At 41.9% G+C, this 22,371-nt stretch overlaps 1 protein-coding gene across 2 annotated transcripts; it reads right to left on the reverse strand.

The window, feature by feature from the left end:
• Positions 1-6,044: 6,044 nt before the first annotated feature.
• Positions 6,045-20,672, reverse strand: LOC134537346 (farnesol dehydrogenase-like). 2 transcript variants are annotated; one of them, XM_063377685.1, is made up of 6 exons: positions 20,478-20,672; positions 12,527-12,695; positions 11,210-11,339; positions 8,354-8,483; positions 7,217-7,339; positions 6,045-6,522 (listed from the first exon to the last, which is right to left on the reverse strand). In XM_063377685.1, exons 1-6 carry the CDS (start codon positions 20,607-20,609, stop codon positions 6,163-6,165), a joined length of 1,044 nt encoding a protein of 347 aa, XP_063233755.1. In that variant the 5' UTR covers positions 20,610-20,672; the 3' UTR covers positions 6,045-6,162. The 2 variants fall into 2 exon arrangements, with proteins under 2 accessions (XP_063233755.1, XP_063233756.1); XM_063377686.1 differs by lacking the exon at positions 20,478-20,672 and adding an exon at positions 18,135-18,280.
• Between the last annotated feature and the right edge of the window lie 1,699 nt (positions 20,673-22,371).

Consider the following 22,371-nt stretch of genomic DNA (forward strand, 5'->3'; position numbering starts at 1 on the left):
CACCGGGCCGTGTGCTTGTGGCTGCCCCTGCCAGACTCCGGGTATACCGCCCGTCGCGCGCCGCCCGCAGCAGCCGACACACTGGGGGGAAGAGACGAGCGTCTCTGCTGGACCGCTGCCTCCCCTCCACCGCCCCTCCTCCGGCGGGGCGGTGGAGGGGAGAGCCGCTTCCCCTCGCTCCGGCGACCATTGTCGACGGTGAATGATGTCGCCCGCGCAGTGAACTCTTAACCCACCCCTTCTCACCGTGGAAGACCGAAACTTCCCCGTTTGACCTAAACCCCTCGAGGGTAGGCGACCGTAATAACACGCTCCTCAGAGTTCACGACGCACTCTGAAGTTGACGCGTGTGAAGCCGTAGGCACACGCCTGAACGTGATAGGCCGTTTTGTTTTTTAATCAGTGCACAAAAATGTGAATGAAAAAAGGGGGTGTTTGTCTGTAAAGTCGGTTTACGGACGATAATTTTACGTGATAAACGTCATAAGGAAAAATTGATGAAAATCCTGCATACTTTTTTAATTTTCAAATATTATTTAAAGTTTTTTGCAAATTTTATTTAAATAAATCTGTTCGAATATAATCCCGAAAAATTAGTTATAAAGCCCGCCTTAACCTGTTTGATATTATAGTAGATTTTATCGCACGGTGGTTCGCCGGTTCTTGCACGCTCGGCTCAGGCGGAACGTGACAATTTTATCGTGCGTGCAGCCGGCGTCCATCGATTTATAAGACGTTATGACGTCAAAACTTACGTAACGTAAGATTTAACGTTTGCGTGGGGATGATAAGTGCGACGCTCTGTGGTGCTTCTGGCGTGTTTTCGCCTCTAAAACTGGCGCGCAGGCTTCTCTTAGCGCATGAGACAAAGACGGCGGAGATATGAAGATAAAAATGTAACACAAGGCCCTTGAGTGCTTTGAAAAATCTGTGGACGATGTTTTGTTGGAATTATTACTTAAATATTAACCTGAAAATTTTTAAAACATATATTATAACACCAAGTATATGTTTGTATTGTTTCGAGTGGGGAAAAAGGGGGTCTAGTAAAGGATAGCCAAATTAATTGAATACCGTTTTATTTATTAATAATATTTAAACTATGAATTAAAATTACAACACTTAAAATGTTCAATCAAAGTTCACTTTCCCCACTGGAGGTCTACTGGTCGTCTCTTACCTCACAATACAAGGACTGTGTGTTAGGTAGCAAAGAAGACAGAAAGAAAATATTGATCAGTGCCGTCCGTTTGTGACCAGATCTTTTCAAAGGCCGAACATACGAATTCATTTAATAGGATTTCCTTTTTTTTTCCTTACTGAATAAATAAATATTTTTGAACTCTCACAACTTTAACAGTTAAATTAATATTCAAAACTTAGAAGCGCACTTATTTACAATGCATGAAAAATATAAACATAAAAAAAATCCAAAACACTAATGTGGTCGCTCTATATTTACAGCGCTCTGGTAACTAATTTAGAGATCAGTAGATTCGGACATCGGACATCTCAATTGTAGACAGGGCTGTTTACCGTGCGACAATGTGACGTCGATGACATTAGGCTAAGGATGCGGATCGCCCACCTGTTTGGATTGTTGTAGACGGGCCTTAAGGGGTAAAAACAATAAAGGAAACCTTCGTCCTTAATATTCCGCTACAAAATACAGGGTCATTTAGTACTCAAAGCATAATGTAGGTGATTTACCTATGTAGAATATACACACACAAAAAAAATTAGAAATTTCATTGTTATACATTTTTTTGGATAGCATTTTACACCTTTTTTATGACTTAATGGTAGATTTTCAAGCGTGAAAATAGTAACAGCTGGCATATAATTCGTATTTTTTTTTTTACATAGAGGTATGTAGTTCGATAAAAAATAGGTTGCCCTATAAGGCAATTTTTGACGTGACAACGTCTAATAAATCGATGAACGCCGACTGCACGCACGAAAAAGTGCCCCTTTACGCACATTTTTCCGTTACGCTGTGTCCCGTTACGCTCATTGTACGCTTGCGCCGCATCTATCTCTCTTCCACTCGACTGTTTATAAAGTGAAGTGAAAAGTTAATGTGGTTTTCATTGCTTATTACAACAACAATTTCGGCAATAAAGGTTAATTATTCTTCCATTTTAAAAATCTGATTACTAGTATAATTTCAAGTTTTTATTCTTTTATTATTAAAATTAAAATGATTAAATTTTATTCTAAAAAGTATGCAATTATTTCATCAATGTTTTGTTATGACGTTGTCACGTTAAACTATCGTCCGTAAACCGACTTTACAGACAACCAATTTTTTCCCCAAAGATAAGCACCGCGCCTAGGGGGTGGTTTCTCGTGCTCTGAAGTATCTTTCCAGGGGCGTGCGAGAACACTCTGTCACTTGGAAAGTTATTCAAGAATCCGCGGAGAAATCACAGCTGAGGTAAAGGAGGTGGAAAGAAATGATAAAGTGAGAAAAGTAGGGCAGGAACATAAAGACGGTTGGGAAATTTGACGACTTCGCATAAATACCTATGTTCATAGTCAACCAGTGAAGCTTCGTGAAGAAATTTTCGTGTTTTATAACATTAGTAAAATTTTGTAATATTAAAATTTAAAACAAGTAAGTAGGCTTCATCAGTTAAGTGTGACACGTATTTCGCCACTATAAACCTAAATATGTGATAAGATTATGTTAGTCAATTAATACAACTTAAAAATATCTCTGTCAAAAATTGAACAAAATTTATCTAACAGTGTGAAACTAAGTGAACGCATTACAAAACAGTTATTTTTAATAATTTGCTCATAAAATATGTAAACAAAATATTTTCATCTTATTTATTTCAATAAACGACGTATTTATATTTGCATTAAAAAAAACTTTTATCGTTTCGAACATAACATAAATTTTCGTTCTTCCATACATAAATGCGTTTGACATATCCATTTACACAACCCTACAAAGTATTATCTTATAAATTATTTAGTAAAATGTTAGCTGCCAACAGAGGTGTATAAGCAAGGTGAAACAAAACTTAAGCTAAAAGTGGCGAACTTCATAGATACAGGTATGTGTCGCATAACTTCAGAAAAGCGACGGCACTACCTCCAAGATTATAATAGCTTCCAAACCACGTGGTCACAGCTGCAAACTTATAACTTCATTGTTATGAGTGACTACGGGACCCGGTCCTAGTAAAAACTTTGGGCCAACGCAACATTGAAACATCTTCTGGGTCTAGATTGACCCGACGTAATTTTCGTGCGTTGTTCGTCCACTGAAGTACAACGTTGAAACCATACTAGGCATAAAAAAAATATTTTATTTAATTAAAAAACATTACGCTCTAATTTTCTTCTAAATTGTTTTGCTTTACCTCATTGGTCCAACAAAATCAGCCATACCAATTGGCCACTGTATGTTTGCCAGTATTTTGCCAACATTACATTACCCAACATGCAGTAGGTACGTGTCACATCCTGACATATTCTGAATGAGTTGATGTCATGTATGTTCGTGATTCCTCGCGGTAAAATTCAGTGATGAAATTTCTTTGGGAAAGTTCCAATGGGCCAACTTTGTTTCAAATGTGTGTGTTTCAACCCAACATACAGTCAATTGTTCTAACAATATGCCAACTGTTGGTTATGATGTAACTAACGTGGGGTAGGTCAGAACCCTCGATTCTTATTATTACATTTCTCGCGGCGCCTTAACGATGTTGGCTACTGGGATTACAGGGTCTCACCATATTAGGTGTGACTAATGGAAAGTGTCGTATTCGTGTCCATTTTTTATCACAGATATCGCTTTTTTGAAGTGTTAATTGTTTATATTCATTAAAGAGTAGTAGAGAAATATTATTTTGCAATTTTGAGAGAAAAGGCACATAATATTACTGCCTAAAGTTCCACCCAGCCCAATTCCGGCACGGTGTTGCTCTTACGCTACTAATAACAATCTGTAATTAGGTTTCTAATTAAACGTAAACAGTTCTTTTTCCTCCCCTTGCCATACCTCACCCATGGATGATCATTCGCAGCCCCAAGCAACGTCGCGGTGATTGTTATGACGTGGCTTCCCATAGAGACCATACTGCGTCAGCTGCACCAGCGAGCTTCGCCCTAACGCCTTCTTTATAAACTACTTAATAACTACGCAAGGTGCAATCACGCAAGTATTTTCTTGCTTTGTGCCTTTTGTTTTCGACGGCCATATTTGTGGGGAGTGTTCCAAAAACTTTCAAAGACGCAGACGGTAAGTTCGTGAAAGCTCACGATGTTCTTGTTGTTTCAAACAACCTGTTTACATTAGTCAAATGTTCACACAATAAAAAAAAAGAACACATTTGAATAAAATCATTGCAATTTGCTTTGTTTTCATGATAAATATGAATTGTAAAAAGAAGCCTAGGGTAGAAATTTGTTTTCTATTGTTTTATAATTTTGAGTTGTTGGGTTGGTGACGTTTTGCGACTTGCATGCTTTGTAAACGACTGTGATTTCCTGCGTTGGCTGTGTTCCTTGCGTTGTTTACAAACAGCTGCTCCTAATGGCTGCTCCTAATGGCTGCGTCTAATGGCCCTTTCACGCGACCAAATTTCACTTCAAATCACGTCAATTTTTTTTTAATCTGAACTTTTGAATGGCATATGAAATAACTCTAACTTCTTGTCATTCAAGAGAATGAAAGTTCCAATGACTTAAAAAAAATTTTTTGCTTCGGACATTTTCATAAAACCGAAGAGGATTTTTTAGTCTTCATTTTTAATGGCTTTAGTGCTATCACGGATATCGTTTGCGTTCCGAAAGATAACTTATAATCTTGAGAAAAATATTTTAAGACTTTCTTGGTAAAATTAAAGGTAAATAGTAACCGAAAATTTGTAATTCAAATAATATTTGACGGTTCTAAAAATATGTCTTGTTTCTGCTTCATTCATGTAAGAAAATAGGAAACAGAAAATAAAACATAGTGTTAAAGAGTGTGAAATTCTTTTCGATAAACACTTGCTGTTTCCAAAGACTCAGATCTTTAGGGCATGCTGGATTGAATCTAAGAAACGGGAGAGCGGTACACTTCACATGCCGCCGCGCCTAATGGCCCGGGCTGGAGGTATGTGAGACCACAGCAGCGCCAGGAAACACGCCTACCACTCCGCGTGATGAATTGTGGGGAGGGAGTCCCCTCATCCCTCAGTCCCTTAGACACCGCGTGGAGAAGGCGGGGGCTGCCGGACCCATGAATAATTTAAGTCACGTGGCGGAGGCTAAATAAAATTCCCACTAAAAGCACGGCGAGCGGGCATTCGGAAGAAAAGTTTAAAGAACGAATCACGACACATCTAATATACGTGCTTGACCCTGACGGACGCGAGAGAAGTGAATCAGGACATATGGGCAAATGGTATCATCTTTACAAGGAGTAAGACATGGATAGTGTTTAACCCCCGTTGTATCATAAAGGAGGAGAACGTTTAGAGAAGTGATGAACAGTTTTGAAGTAGGGGGAGCAAAGTTGTTCCGTTTCAGTTTTTTTTCTTTGGCAAGCATAATTTTTTTTTTACAAAAAAAGAGTACGTCATCTATCATTTTGATATTTTTTTATTGTTCACTTGAGATTTTGATAATATTACTTATTTCATAGTTTGATAAATTTGCTAAAGTGAGAATAGTCTTGTTAAACTTTTGAAGTGTGTGAGACTAAAACAAGTGTCATTTTGGCAAAAACATTTTGAGAACAAACAAAAATAAGAAAATAAGGAAAGGGTTTCTTGTGAAGTTTGATTGTAGTATTGAATATTTTTTGTGCACTCGCGGTTATCCAGAGAGCCTAAGGCTACAGAAGATGAGATTGTTGTAGACTCCAAACCACATAGGTACAGAATATATGTTCCAAAAAATTTTGTGTGTACGTTAAGATTTTTCAAAACTCTTATTTTTACTCACTTTATCCATCTTGTATTTGCAGTTGCCACATAAATTTATTTTGTTCTTAAAAATGCTTATTGTAATAAACTACATAGTGATTTACAACAGAAACACCATTCTCTTAAAGCAATGACAGTTTTATTGCAATCATTATACTCTCTCTGCCACACTGAGTGTTCAGAGCACAGCTCATTACAAATTTTGTGGCCTTTTTACTTTCGTTCTTCGAGTGCATCATGACTCCGTTAGCGGTGCCTCTGAAATTTTTTCTGGTGGACTTTCAGGTGGGCTTTCAGGTGGTTTTCCTGGTTGTTCCACCTCAGCAGTTTCGAGTGGTTTTTCTGGTTCCTGATTGGCTGATGTTGGCTGGCCTGGCAGGTGTTCAGGCTGCTTCTCTGCCTGGTCTTCAGGTGGGCTTTCTGCGGGAGTTTCTGGAGTGCTTTCTGGTGGGTTTATGGGTGGTATGTCTCTTGTGCTCTCTGGCGGTGGGCTTGCCGGTGGGCCGCTTCGCTGGTATTCTAGCGGGAAGTCTGCCGGTTGTTCGCCGGATATAGGCAGAACTTCTGGGACTCCCCTCAACATCACCTCGTGTATCTAAAACACACATCAAATAAACTTAGCCGGACAATTTTTTTGTATCTTTTGACCAGAATAATTCAGATTTAACATGCCAGTCATTTTTTACAAAAAAAAAATAATAAATTTGATCTTTTTTAAAACTTGCTAAATGTTAACATGTTTTCTTCTGCTGTCAGTATGTTTAATGCAGAACTAGATTATGAGATTTTTAATTGGAATTCTAATTGGATCGTTATCAGTCAAACACACTAGAACATCTTGAGTCAATAATCGTTCATTTAATCGTTGTTCATGCCAACACTAGATGTATCCATAAGTAGGGGCATGCATATTTCGTGAAAAGATTCAGAGACTAGCTGAAAGATAAAACACTGTAGCATCGTCTGTCCTTCGGGGTTAGGTAAGTTTCTCTCATATTACAACACCAATTTCAGTAAAAATTCAGTGCGGAAGCAAACACGTCCTGAGTGGCTTGGTCAAACTAAGACTATGCCATCTCTCGTAGACGGCCGCCACTCAGAAGGAAGAAACTGCTGGTGTGGGTGTGCCTTGTTGCGGTCTGATAGGCATTAAGATATTTTCGCGAAAAATGCCTGTCTTTAGTCATAAGAGATGGAAGATGGCATCTGACACAAGCAGGATGTACAGGACTGCGGAGTCTGCCCTGGTGGCCAGCTACGCCGCGACGTGATGGAGTCTCTGGAGGTACCTGCACGTGAGGCGGGGTGCTGAGGCTGAAGATCACGCTGGCGGCTACGTCCTCGGGCTGGAGTCCCTTCACCGCGCCGAACTTGCTCACCATGTCCGTGTGCACCACCCCCGGGCTCACGCTCTGCGACAGGTCGTTCACAATTAGTTCTTACATCTCATCGACAACCAAGGTAGCATTTTGACTTGCGGTGAACTCGCAAAGAGGCTGGGTTCACAGCATATCCAGGGTTGATTAAACAATTATAAAACAACTGTTTAAATTTCCTGCCCCTAAACTGGGAATAAACGAACAATTTCACATTCTGGGATACTCCCTGGAAGTCAAGAAATAAAAGTAGTTCATTGATTAAACATCTTATAAGCAATAAAATGTTTATAATTGGCTTAGTTTCGTTTGTGTGTATTGGAATAAGATTATAGCATCATTTCTACAACATGTCCCAGAACTCGAAGTCAAGACGAGAATCTTTGATAGGCCAAATGATGACAGTTTTGAATAAACATAAAATTAAAAATTATAATATTCGAGTTATAAACTTTTATTTACAAAAAAATTAAATCCCCAACCTACACCAAATTACTAGACACCGTAACTGCAAATTTCTGTAGTACACTATTCAAATTGTTGATATGCAATCCTGAATAATCCCACTATTGATAGTTAATCTAAATAAAATTCCACATCTTACTTATTTTAGAAAACATTACTTTGTTTACTTTTGCGGAAAATATTTTAATCGAGTAAATTTAACTATCCATAACCTACTGTTAAAAAGCTACCATGAAAATGATGCAAGTTATTTTTTAAAGAGCTCATTTATGGACGATTTTAAAATGATATAATGTTTTGGAGATTTTCATCGAAAATGTTCTTTTGCTTACAAAACTTGTTACAACCTGATATTTACTAACAGATTCCAGCCTGAAATGGTCCAGAGGAAGAAAATCTGATTATTATTAACCTTGATGGCTATAGGTATCGTAATTATTTCCCAGTTCAGGAATTTTAACTTCCACAGTGCCCAAAGCTAAGTTCTATGTCATTCAAGCTGTATTGAAAATATTTGAATATCTGAAATAATCCCGCATAATAGCCACAGTGGTATGTAGCTAGTGGTTTGCTCGGATCACTCACCGTCACTTTGACCTTGGAGCCACTGCCTACCAGCTCCCTCCTGAGTCCCTCCGTCAAGGCCGTGACCGCGTGCTTGGAGGCCGCATACATGGACACCCCTGGTACCCGCGACGGGAAGTGTCCCGCCACACTGCACACACGACATGACCACCCCTGTGACGCTCGGGTGCAAGAGTCGTGGGGCATCACCTCACCCGGCCGCAAGGCAGGTGCACTTTCACGTCGCCCCAGGGAGAGCTCTCGTACCGCTCCAGGTGTGGCGACTGTGGTTGCCATGACTTCGTCGCCGAAGTCTTCGTGTCAGGTTGCACACAACACACTATCCGCTCCATCTGCTCACCCTGGCCTTGCAGAGGACTGGTCAACATTTGCCATCATGGACACCTCTGAAGAAGCCTTGCTGCGTGTTTGCTCTAATGTGGATGAACTGAAGGTTTAACGTTTTTTTTGACATTGCGATCATTGTAGGCGATGACAAATGCTATTTAAATGGAGTATTGATGGAATAAAATGATGCGGGAAATAGGAGTACCTTGAGAAACCCCACAGTCTCAAGGCAAAGTCCGTCTCATTTTCAGTCACGAAAAAAATTTCACGATTCGGACCCAGATCGCCTTGATGGGATGTGAGTGATATAACCACTCCACCACCATGGCCCATCTTGTTATAATCTGATAGGTGTAGAAGAGGTCGTGTCTGCTGTTGGCAAGAATAAAAAATGTTAAGATTAGCTGTAGTCTAAAATGTGACACAGTAAATTACAAAATATTTGTTATATTTTATTGTAGAAAATGGAACAAGAGAAACTAAGCTTTATTTAAATATTATCAGTAGGTATGATAGTAATCAACACCAAATCCATCAACTGCATCTTCCAATTTATAATCGTAAAACATTTTCATTACAATGGTTTCAGCTTAGAAAGAGCTTAGATTAGTCTTATTTATATGTACCATATAAATAAATGAAAATGGTGACTTTTATAGCTACTTATGCAAAAAAAAATGCACACTAGTTGGCCAGCATTACGTAAAAATATTTGTGTCCACAGATGTCATAAACATCACTCCAGATTTTACTCAAGACAAATTGATGAAAATGTTCCAGCAAAGGTAAAAATTATGAGCTCTCAGAATGGTTTTCTGGTACTCTTTGTAAAAATTTCCTTCATGGAATAAGTCTTAATCAGAGATTATAATGTATACCAGAGTGTGAAATTGCCCTGAACTGCACGGTAACCTTCCAGAGACATTGGTAGGCTTACAGGTTATTCTGAATCAAAACTTTGCTTAAACACTGTGGAATACTGTGATACTACAATCCATTGCTTGCTGGCTAATTCAAATTCGTTAAAGCAACATAACTATAAGAAGGGACATAACAAGTTATTAGGGATTATCTTTACTTCGTTAAATGTTATTTAATTAAAAGTGCGACCAAAAATGAACTTATATTTTTTTCTTTGTCCTCATACCGTTTTTTACTTCTTGCAAAGTTTTTTTGTTTTTAATTTTTAGTATGTAGCGCTTGGCTTTTTTTCTGGGCTATATTCGGTTATAATATATATTTTAAATGAAATTACTTTCGAAAGCAAGATAACGAATGGTACTTGATCCATAATACAAGATGTTTTTTAGATAACTGTGTGAGATAGCATCGCCAATGATAAGAAACGTAGTATTTTTTAAAAGATCCGATAGCGAAAATAAAATAACCTGGTGAAGCGAAGGAAAAATTGTATTCGAATATGAAACTGCCACTAGAGGAAAAAGATTATGTACTTCAGAATGTCAATCTTTGAAGTTTTGAATTGGAGTGCATGATGAAAGCTATCATTCCGTGCTGAAGTCTGCCCCAGCGATTACGAAAAATCGCCTTTTTAGTCAGTGTGTGGGTATGATCGTCATAATGCTCATGATGTAGAGAATAAGAAGTTTTTTGCTTAGCAACTTCCTGGAAATTTTCAAGCATCTGGAGGCTTTTTCAAAGCTATAGGTACAAACGTATGGGACAGAATGACTGCTGGCAAGACAAATAAAGAAATCCCCTTATTTCACTGGAAGCCCACCTGTGGCTATACCTGTCAGAGACATGAAATAATTGCGATGTAGACAGGCTCTCGTCCATATAAATACTGTACTACTTCGCACAAAGTAGATGCCCTGCTTTACTTTCAAATCGTTTTATGCACATGGATGCCACCTTGCAAACCAGCCATTTTCGGACTTAGGTTTGCATTGTCCCTTTTTACCTTTCCCAGCCATTGCCTCCAAAACTAATTTTATAAAAACTATTTTTGTTGTACAGTTTTTATTTGTAAACTATCCAAGACGAAGGGTTGCAGGCATATGACAAAGCTTCAGCTAGAGAAAGGTGGTTTTTTTTTTTAAAATCTCAGTAAACAGTTAATGTCAATTGTGTTAAATTCGAACTTAACTCAAAAACCACCGTGGATTTACATTAAAAAAACTAACAACCAAACATAACATTTATTTAGTTTACAACCTTTAATTGCAGAGCCCAAGGGTACACTATCTTTTTCGTTTCTCTGTCCTGAGCTTTGAGGTATCGACAGTAATTTTCCACTTTTTTGAACGTATAGGGTGCAAAATTTCTTCAAGCTGGGGGCTCAGAGTAACATTGTACATTTGTATGTAAACCAATTACACAAACTATCATTTTTATATTGAGATTTTTTTCATAAAATGTATATTTATAACTTATTTTATTTGCTATCTTGAGTGAGGGTCACCTTGGATCTATGCCTTGGCCAATCTGATACCACGCTATGAAACTACCCTCCATCACAGAGGAACTTTGTTTAGCGCTGTGTGTGTGGATGCGAGGAGTACATACCTGTTGATGTGTATGATGTGGCCGTCATCAACTTTCCTTTTTTTCATGGACTTGAGTGCCTCTCTGGTGCAGATGCTGAGAGCCAGAACGTTTACTTTCATGATCTCCCGCCAGTGCTCAGGGTTGCCATCTTCGAAAACAACACATCATTAATATATCACACATAACTACTTTGTACATACAATTTAAATAATTGTTTTTGTCAGTTAACATGAGTGTCGGCGGATGTCTGATCTCAACAATATTCGTACACAAAAAGAAAAATTACAATTTAAATAATTGTTTTTGTCAGTTAACATGAGTGTCGGCGGATGTCTGATCTCAACAATATTCGTACACAAAAAGAAAAATTATGTAAAGTTAGTTCTGTGTTCGTATGTAAATCAAACACACGGTTATAGCTAAGGAACCAAATATTTTATGTATTCTTTATTAATTTGATATTCAACTGAATGTTTTCAGTGTATCGAATTTGTTTTTGTTTCAGGTAGCAGTTTGACCAAAAAATTTCAAATATCATAACAAGAACTTCTACGATTGAATGAACGTAAAATTGGTACGTATCAGCCAAGATGATGATAAAATTCAATTTCTATGTAGTAAACACAAGTCAATAATTGTAAATAGTGAATTAAGCAAAATATAGACAGTTCCTAGTCTACTTCTATATAGTTTAACTCGGGGCTTATTTGGTGTCACTATGCTCTCGGAAAGATTTTCCCGCACGTATGCTAGGTTGGAGTCGTGTACAGTCACGCGGGTGAGAGAAAAAAGGAGAAAGGGGCGTGGCTGCTCACAAGGGCGAGAGCGAAGGACTCTCCAGGACTACGGGAAGCGAGACACTTGATTATCGACTTTATGCTCGATGAGTGAGCCATGCGCTGGCGGTGAGGTCAGGATCGAACTACGCCGACCTCCAGCCGGAAGGAAAATTTTCTGCCTTGAGACATAACTTATGTTATATATATTTAATTACATATATTTTTTTAAACCGGGACAATTTACTCTCGTTGGTGACTCATATACAGAATATCCCATGACGTAACATTAATCCGATAACAGTTCACTGGCCAGTAAATTAAGTTTCTAAAAAAAAGGCAAAAAAATGTCGTGGTTTTTAAGTTATAGGAATATATTCAAAAGTTTTTAAATCTTCCTCCCTGCACAAAATTGGCCACGCACTGGTCAAGAGCGCTATGAACTATCTGGCACTACAACTAACTTGCCAAGGTCTTTTGAACTTTATTGCCACAAAATTTGCTACGACTCTCTGGCCAAGGGCGCTACGCTTCATGTGTCAAGGGTGCTACAACTCACTGGCCAAGGGCGCTACGTGCAGGATGCCCGCGTTGTTAACCAGCACGTCGACGCCGCCCAGGTTCGCGTCGACCCACTGGAAGGCGGCCAGGATGTCCTCCTCCCGGGTGAGGTCGCAGGGCACGGCGTGCAGCTGTCCCGGAGCTCCGTCCAGCGAGGCGCCCAGCTCCTGCGCCCACAGAACAGCGCCACATTGGAGTAGGGGGAGCGAGTCGCTTCTGCGACACGGGTGCGTGCAAGAGCGGCTAACGGCATGATCTCGTTTCATGCTGACAAGCGTGTCCAGAATTTTACTGGACTTTATGGAGGGTATTATTGTAGTCGGGCTGTTAAATGAGAGGATGAATACTAAATTCCAGACCACCCATACAGTATATAAGAAAAATTCTAGCTGTCCATATGTTTTATTCATATTTTAAGTGATTGTTATGCACGTTACTTTTGTTTAATGCTTTTATAAGGTTTTTTATTTTGTCACAAACTTAATATTTAATATACACTTCATCTTTGAATATTAAACATATTGAAAAGTTTGTTTTGCTTTTAAACCACTTAAAATACAGGTATGTGTTTTTTAGTAACTAAAAATCGAAAGGTACGACACAGAGACATTCAATGAAAGCTTGTGCACTTCTGAATTTATTATGCATACTCCCAAACACTTATGGGCTGGCATGTACTCCCCGTAAGGGGCAGAGTCCGAAGGGAAGTGGCATGGTCTCAAATGGTGAGGAAAACAGATACGCCATTTCATCGCGGCCTGGAGGCGTCGGTGAAGAGTTGGCGGAGAGGCTGAGGCCACACAGCCCAGCATCGACACCACCCAACACCTAGCCCATTCGGCAACCAATGGCTTCCCTGCTGGGCATGACCCTCCAGAAGGCAGTAGAGGCCCCTATAATATCTCTGGGACCCCTCAGAAAACCAAGAGATCCCATGATCCAGCCAGAGACCTATCCAGCCTCTACTAGCTATACAGGCTAGTACCAGAGCAGTGTAACACTACTCGCATGTCCACCCGTTTCGGATTGGGGAATCCGGGGGCTTGCTCGTAAATCTCCGAGCGACCACACACCAAGTGAGAGAATGACACCTAGGTGAGGCCTAAGTGTGTTGAGGAAACCTTATTTGGGGGGGGGGGACTCTCAGTATGATTGGCCGCCCTGCACTACTGCCTACATTTCTCATGGCACTAGGGGCTTCTCCAACCTGTTACCCGTAAGTTAACAGGGTAACTGACCCAGTCCAGACTACTTGTTCACCCCCAGATATGAAACCCGAAGGACAAGCCCCTCAGATATCCCACTGTCTCCGCCTCCCCGGAGCTTACAGATTTAATGTCGTTTCCAGGTCAGAATCCCCGCTCAGAGGCAGTGACAACATGAGATGCTATCTTGTGGCGACAACATCAACCTTTTTCTGGCCATGGTGGCGCAGTTGATTGTAACGACTTCATATCATTCCATCCCACCAATATTTGTACCTAATAATCCTTCGACACTGCTGATGCCTGTTGCCGCAGATTAAAAACATTTTTTCGTTTGGTCCACACTAGCGAAAAACGTGTAGTCATAGAATGTGTTGGCGTGATGTTCAGAGGAAATATTGTTAATCATTCTTTGGTGGAGATTATTGGATCGCAGATCGAAGAGCAGAATAGAGCAACTGGCCAGAAGTACCACTAGTAATATTGGCAAAGAGCATTTATCTGCAATACTTGGTCAAAGAAAATGGGATAGAGAGACAAATGTGTTTTTACTTCCTGGTTTATTTTGTATTATAGTTTTGTCAACAATGAGATCATTAGAAATAGGATATGGTTCTAAAATGAATCAAGAAAACTGAGGAAGAATTCAGGAATGGCTTACAATAAGAAACCATCACAGTATTTTCTTGGAGTTGTTTTGTAAAATCATGGAAATCCGTATTCAGGATGATTGGATCGAAATCCTACCATGGATGCTTCCAAACACAAGTCCATTGTTTTTACCCTACCATCATTTGGTATCGGGCTAGATGTTTTACTAGTCATTAATGGGTAGAATTTTGACTTTGTGACAAAGTATTATAATGTAGATGTAGATTATTTCTCATTATCTATATTCTGTTTATCTTTCCAAGTAAATAGATTATAATTACAGAAATGTTGAAGTGCTTAAAAATATGAAAAAATTAAAAGATGAAGAAACCAAATAAAAATATATGACAAATAAAAAACTGCAAGGAGTAAAGTATAGCAACATCTTATCTTACAGATAATGTAAGAATTATGAGGTGTGTGTGTAAATTCTATTTATGATCACAAACTAAGAAGATTTCTTTTAATTAGCTGCAGTAAGCTTCTAGGAACAAATATACTTACATCTGTAACCATTGAAACAACTGTAGCATTGGCTCGAAGTTTGTTACTAAATCAATTTAACATAAATTAAAAGCTTGGTTCTTGTTGAAAATATTACCTTTTCTTTATTTAAAATAATACTGTAAAAAGATTTTTGCTGTGATTTCCAATGAAAAATTGTGTGTGTGTGTGTGTGTGTGTGTATATATATATATATATATATATATATATATATATATATATATATAATCATGACGATATTACTAGTCAGTGCATGAAATTTTCAGTAAAATAGAATATAGAAAAGTGGGTTGAAAATTTATTGCAAGATTGTGGCCCATTGAAAAACAAAAAAAAAAGCTATTTAAAGACATTATTTTAATACCAGATTATTATTATTTTTAACAATTTCAAAGTTTTACAAGATAATTCATGTCCATAAGCTACCACAAGCATAAACAGTGTTTAGGAATATAAATACAAGCTATGGAATCAAAAGGTATTTATTAAACCATGCTGAGCATAGTATAGAGTTTTTACTTGGACAATAATCGCAGGCATAAGGCTTGTTTGTCCCCAGACGGGAATATAAGTTCAAGACTCCCAGGGAATCCTACTAGGATTTCTTTAACGTGGTCCAGAAAATTATGCATGGAATTTTTATTAAAGATTTAATATATCTTTATGTTGTTTTACTTGCTAGTGAAAGAGAATTTGATGCAGGTTTTTGGACATACACCATTGCAGTTTTTCACTGTTTGTCATGGAAAGAAATATGTAATGAAACTTTTAAACGGAGTACTTGGTAAAATATTTCTGTATTTAAAATTTTTATTTAATTCATATGAGAAGTATCAGTTAAAAATGAAAAAGCCCAGAAAGAAAATGTTGTTTTTAAAAACTTTAGTTGTCAGAAATTTTTGTGTGCCTATACTTCAATAACCACAGGATATCATTAAAATTTATTCGTTTAAAGCCTACCTTATCATTTTCCCCAATTTCAAAGCAACATTTTGTTTTACGAGAAGGTTTGTTAGTTCTTCCAGAATGAAATTTAATTAATGCAATTTGATACAATTTCTTGGACATACGACATTGCAGTTCTGCACTGTTCGCCATGGGAAAAAATTCAAGAATGCAAAATAAAATGTGTTTTAGTATAATAACTGTTAGGTTCATCGTTGGGTTTATCTGTTTAACGTCATCTGATTTAGGCTGGTTTTCTGTGGGTTTATGTTTTCGTTCACCCTATACTAATTAGGGAAAGAGTCATTATTTCACACTGCAAGCGAGAAAACAACAAAGCAGTACTCGCGCATACACTTATCTAGAACTGTTTGCGTTACCAACATTTTACAACACGTACAGTTGATGCTATTATATTTTAACACTGGAAGATTCTTTTATGGACATACTGTACTTAGTGACACAGGAACCGGAGGCCTACTGCCTAAATTTAAAAAAAAATTACTTGTTAATTTGGTATCTGATATTGTTTTTTTTTTTTTTGCTTGATAATTATCATTTGCGTGTAGAGTATTTTAGGACAATAAAACTGTTATTTTAAATATCTATTAAGAGATTTCAATTTTTATCTTTGGGGACTACAACAGAAAAAACTATTATCAGAGAAAAAGTATAACTTATAAATCTTACAATGTCCGTGGCTAAACGTACGATCTGCACAGTGTAAGACTATGTATTTAATTCAGCTTCTGAGGGTAGCGCTTGTATGAGCGTGTGTAAATCAGCGTGATCATCGCTGTTTGAGTTCCCGTCTACGTCATCAGCTTGCTCCTTATCTTCAGCGGCCGTGGCACAGTCGTTCTGCCGGTCCGACATTGTCTCCGATAGTGACAGAGCGGGAGCAGTACACGCCATTTAGACAGACACTGTCACATGTCACAGTTACGTCTACTCGCCTTTTAGTAAGACACTGTCAGTTACGTCTACTCACCTTTTAGAAAGACACTGTCATAGTCACGTCTACTCGCCTTTTAGAAAGACACTGCCAAAGTTATGTCTACTCGCCTTTTAGAAAGACACTGTTATAGTTACGTCTACTAACCTTTTAGAAAGACACTGTTATAGTCACGTCTACTCGCCTTTTAGAAAGACACTGTTATAGTAACGTCTACTCGCCTTTTAGAAATACACTGTTATAGTAACGTCTACTCGCCTTTTAGAAATACACTGTCATAGTTACGTATTCACAGTCCACGTGTGTGCTGTTAATTTGTATTTTAAAAAAATCCCCACCCCCTGTATAAACGTATCTTCAAGCGTAGCTTTAGTTCAATAATAATATATGAACGTATGTTGACATAATCATTATACGTTTAATTCTACAGTCAACCATTGTAACGTATCTAGAAGCACTATAGCTGGTGACAAGAAATATATATATTGAAGAGCGAGGTTTTACCTGGACATTCACGAGCATAGTCATTAGGCCTAAAACTGCCACAAATGAGTTAATATTAGACAGAAAAAATATTGTATTTTTTTTTCTCAGGAAAAAAGCACTATATGATAATTGGTTTTGTAACTGGAAAAGAAAAAAAATAATCATGTAAAATTACAGATATTCGTTAATTAGTACAATTAGGTACATGAAAACGACAGTAACACTACAAACTAGTGTTCGCAGTTATATTAGGTTCGAATTTTTACCCAGGCATTCGTGCTTTTTGATTATTATTAAAACATTAGAATACAAAATTATACGCCAATTTTCGTGATAAATACTCAGTATTGTCTCGATAAACGTATTTCATGTATGCAAAAATAACCATAGCCATGTGTTACACAAAGTAACACTATCTTTCATGTAGTGTTACAAACTATTTCTTGACAACTGGTTTCCAAAGGATTTTTTTTTATTGCATGAGTCAAGTTAATATGGGGAAGAAACTGGCCATGGCTAGGGACTGGTTCAATGACCTCCAGGATAGACACCATAGTTCTACCTACGTACACTGGGGCAGTTGTCGCCCACTCATTGGCTGCTGTCTTGCGAGATGTTCCAACGTAGAGGCCTGTAGTTTCACACAGCTCTGAATGAGCTTATGTTCATCGGCGCTCAGGCCTCCAGATGAGTGATGAGCCAATAGCAGAAGCAGATTTTAGGTAAAAATATTAATTTTAAATTTAAAAATTAGCCCGATTTGTACAGACCATGAATTCACCCAGTGCATGTTGTACCCTCGTAATGGGATGTGCCCGTGGAACAGGTCCTGGTCGGCAACACTGGAGGATTTCACTCACCTGCACCTTGTCGACTCTCCGCACCAGGCCTGCTTCCCGCAGCCCCCTCGCCACCAGACCCCTGGCCACGGCGGCGCCTATACCAGCGCTGGCGCCAGTCTTCCCCGCCAGCGCTCCATGGTGACCCTGCATATCTCTACCCCTGCTGGCCACTCACCTGCACCTTGTCGGCCCTCCGCGCGCGCCAGGCCTGCCACCCGCAGCCCCCTGGCCGCCAGACCCCTGGCCACGGCGGCGCCTATACCGCCGGTGGCGCCAGTCTTACCCGCCAGCACTGCATGGCGACCCTGCCTATCTCTCCCCCTGCTGGCCACTCACCTGCACCTTGTCGGCTCTCCGCGCCAGGCCTGCCACCCGCAGCCCCCTCGCCACCAGACCCCTGGCCTCGGCGGCGCCTATACTGGCGCTGGCGCCAGTCTTCCCCGCTAGTGCTGCATGGCGACCCTGCCTCTCTCTCCCCCTGCTGGCCACTCACCTGCACCTTGTCGGCTCTCCGCGCCAGGCCTGCCACCCGCAGCCCCCTCGCCACCAGACCCCTGGCCTCGGCGGCGCCTATACTGGCGCTGGCGCCAGTCTTCCCTGCTAGTGCTGCATGGAGACCCTGCCTCTCTCTCCCCCTGCTGGCCACTCACCTGCACCTTGTCGGCTCTCCGCGCCAGGCCTGCCACCCGCAGCCCCCTCGCCACCAGACCCCTGGCCTCGGCGGCGCCTATACTGGCGCTGGCGCCAGTCTTCCCCGCTAGTGCTGCATGGCGACCCTGCCTATCTCTCCCCCTGCTGGCCTCTCACCTACACCTTGTCGGCTCTCCGCGCCAGGCCTGCCACCCGCAGCCCCCTCGCCACCAGACCCCTGGCCTCGGCGGCGCCTATACTGGCGCTGGCGCCAGTCTTCCCCGCTAGTGCTGCATGGCGACCCTGCCTCTCTCTCCCCCTGCTGGCCATTCACCTGCACCTTGTCGGCTCTCCGCGCCAGGCCTACCACCCGCAGCCCCCTCGCCACCAGACCCCTGGCCACGGCAGCGCCTATACCGCCGCTGGCGCCAGTCTTCCCCGCCAGCGCTGCATGGCGACCCTGCCTATCTCTCCCCCTGCTGGCCACTCACCTGCACCTTGTCGGCTCTGCGCGACAGGCCTGCCACCCGCAGCCCCCTCGCCGCCAGACCCCTGACCACGCGGCGCCTATACCTCCGCTGGCGCCAGTCTTATCCGCCAGCGCTCCATGGCGACCCTGCCTCTCTCTCCCCCTGCTAGCCACTCACCTGCACCTTGTCGGCCCTCCGCGCCAGGCCTGCCACCCGCAGCCCCCTGGCCACCAGACCCCTGGCCACGGCGGCGCCTATACCGCCGCTGGCACCAGTCTTCCCCGCCAGTGCTGCATGGCGACCCTGCCTCTCTCTCCCCCTGCTGGCCACTCACCTGCACCTTGTCGGCCCTCCGCGCCAGACCTGCCACCCGCAGCCCCCTGGCCACGGCGGCGCCTATACCGCCGCTGGCGCCAGTCTTCCCCGCCAGTGCTGCATGGCGACCCTGCCTCTCTCTCCCCCTGCTGGCCACTCACCTGCACCTTTTCGGCTCTCCGCGCCAGACCTGCCACCCGCAGCCCCCTCGCCGCCAGACCCCTGGCCACGGCGGCGCCTATACCGCCGGTGGCGCCAATCTTCCCCGCCAGCGCTCCATGGCGACCCTGCCTCTCTCTCCCCCTGCTGGCCTCTCACCTGCACCTTGTCGGCCCTCCGCGCCAGACCTGCCACCCGCAGCCCCCTGGCCGCCAGACCCCTAGCCACGGCGGCGCCTATACCGCCGGTGGCGCCAGTCTTCCCCGCCAGTGCTGCATGGCGACCCTGCTTGTCTCTCCCCCTGCTGGCCACTCACCTGCACCTTGTCGGCTCTCCGCGCCAGGCCTGCCACCCGCAGCCCCCTCGCCGCCAGACCCCTGGCCACGGCGGCGCCTATACCGCCGCTGGCGCCAGTCTTCCCCGCCAGCGCTCCATGGCGACCCTGCCTCTCTCTCCCCCTGCTGGCCACTCACCTGCACCTTGTCGGCCCTCCGCGCCAGGCCTGCCACCCGCAGCCCCCTGGCCGCCAGACCCCTGGCCACGGCGGCGCCTATACCGCCGCTGGCGCCAGTCTTCCCCGCCAGTGCTGCATGGCGACCCTGCCTCTCTCTCCCCCTGCTGGCCACTCACCTGCACCTTGTCGGCCCTCCGCGCCAGGCCTGCCACCCGCAGCCCCCTGGCCGCCAGACCCCTGGCCACGGCGGCGCCTATACCGCCGCTGGCGCCAGTCTTCCCCGCCAGTGCTGCATGGCGACCCTGCCTCTTTCTCCCCCTGCTGGCCACTCACCTGCACCTTGTCGGCTCTGCGCGCCAGGCCTGCCACCCGCAGCCCCCTGGCCGCCAGACCCCTGGCCACAGCGGCGCCTATACCGGCGCTGGCGCCAGTCACCACGGCCACTCTGCCCTGCCAGCGCTCCATAGCGAGTCTGCCGCGTGACTGCGCTTATCTGCCCGCTCGGCCCGCTATCGCCCACTCACTCTCTCGCACTGCTGCCAACCGCCGGGATGCCGGGGCGTGTCGCAGCGGAGGTGCAGGTGTTCTGTCACAGTTCTATTTTATTTCTAACCTAACTAAAACTAAGTGTATTTTGGAGGGGCCCTGGTTAGGGGTGCGTCTCAGGCCGAAGCCTATACGCCTTAGTCATGCTGGGATTAGCCATGCAGGGAGAGGGTCGCATGCATCATGTGCTAGGAGGGGATTGGCCAGCCATGGCAGCAATTGGCGCCATGACTAACTCCCCTCACTCTTAAATCTAGACTATAACTAGAGATAGGTTGGGCCCAGGTAAAACCTAGGGACTGTTCCGAAGCTCTCCGAATTTTGTCGATCGTTCGCGAAAAAAAAAATTTTCAAAGCAGTCATGAGGTCTGCCGACAGAAGTGAAAACTTAAAACTACAAAACAAACAGTAGTTGTTATTTTAGGATATCCAAATTAATTGTTTGATCTTAAATTAAAACTTGTAAATCAAAGTCTCTGTTATTTATATTAATAATAGAATTAAGAAAATACAAATATAATTTGAAATAATAAATACTAACTTTGTAAAATATATTTGTGTAATATTAGAAAATATTTTTTTATATAAAAATCAGAGACTTTTTCGCAATTTTTTATGGAAAAAAAATATTATCACACAACAAAAATTTGTTTTATCACGTTAGTAAAATAACTCCTAAATTACTATAAAATACGCATTGCATAGTAATTGTAGGTAAAAAAAAATGATGTTCTTAATTTTTAGGTTATATTGCTACAAAGTCTACGTTTCCTTCGTTATTCAAACTATATATCTATATGAGAATATTAATATATTTTATACTCACTTATTACTGCACAGTAATCGTATACTTAAGATTTAAAATAAAAATTGAACGAAAACACTATTTGAACAGATATGGTGTTATCGTTAACACGTCACGTGACCATGCAGATGACGACTTACATGAATTTACTCCCTATCCAAACCTTCCTAAAGAAGTTTTCAATTTAAAAAAACACCAGATTGCAAGGATATGTAGCCTATACAATATTTCCATAAAAGAATGCCCTAGTTATACATTTTAGTAGTATGAACTGTAAGCATTGTGGACTCTTGGTTAAAGTTCACATTTAAAGAGTAGCTCAAACAGTTTTAGATAAGGTGATGCGCGAGTACTGCTTTATTGTTTACTCGCTTTGGCTATTTCCCCAATTAGTAGAGGGTTAACATGTAGACTTTATGTGGCAATAAGATTGAGCACCTCCCCATTGGAATCTTCTCTGCGTGATTTGTAGATCATCAAAGTCCCTGACCGTTGGATTTGTCGTAATGGTCGAGACGACAGAATTCTATTTTGCTGGCTTCCACGTTCACCTGACAGAACGCCATACGATTTTACTTTTCTTTTTGGGCTTTATAAAAGATCGTGTTTACGTTCCGCCGCTACCTAATGATCTGCCAGAGTTGAGACACAGAGTTGAAGACGCTGTTGCTTTAATTACTCCGGACGTGATAGTCAAAGTGTGGGAAGAATTGTAAGCGTGCCGTATAAATAAATGTGCAAAAATTGGTTACGTGTACAACTTGGTAATTGCAAAGTACCTAACAATATGATCTAATTAAAATAAGTGATCAATTTGGAAAAAAAGTGTAAGAATTATTTAACGAATTAATCTTCAAAATGTATCCATGTATTGAT

The sequence above is a fragment of the Bacillus rossius genome, chromosome 12 (assembly GCF_032445375.1).
Source record: "Bacillus rossius redtenbacheri isolate Brsri chromosome 12, Brsri_v3, whole genome shotgun sequence".
In the NCBI taxonomy this organism is placed as follows: domain Eukaryota; kingdom Metazoa; phylum Arthropoda; class Insecta; order Phasmatodea; family Bacillidae; genus Bacillus; species Bacillus rossius.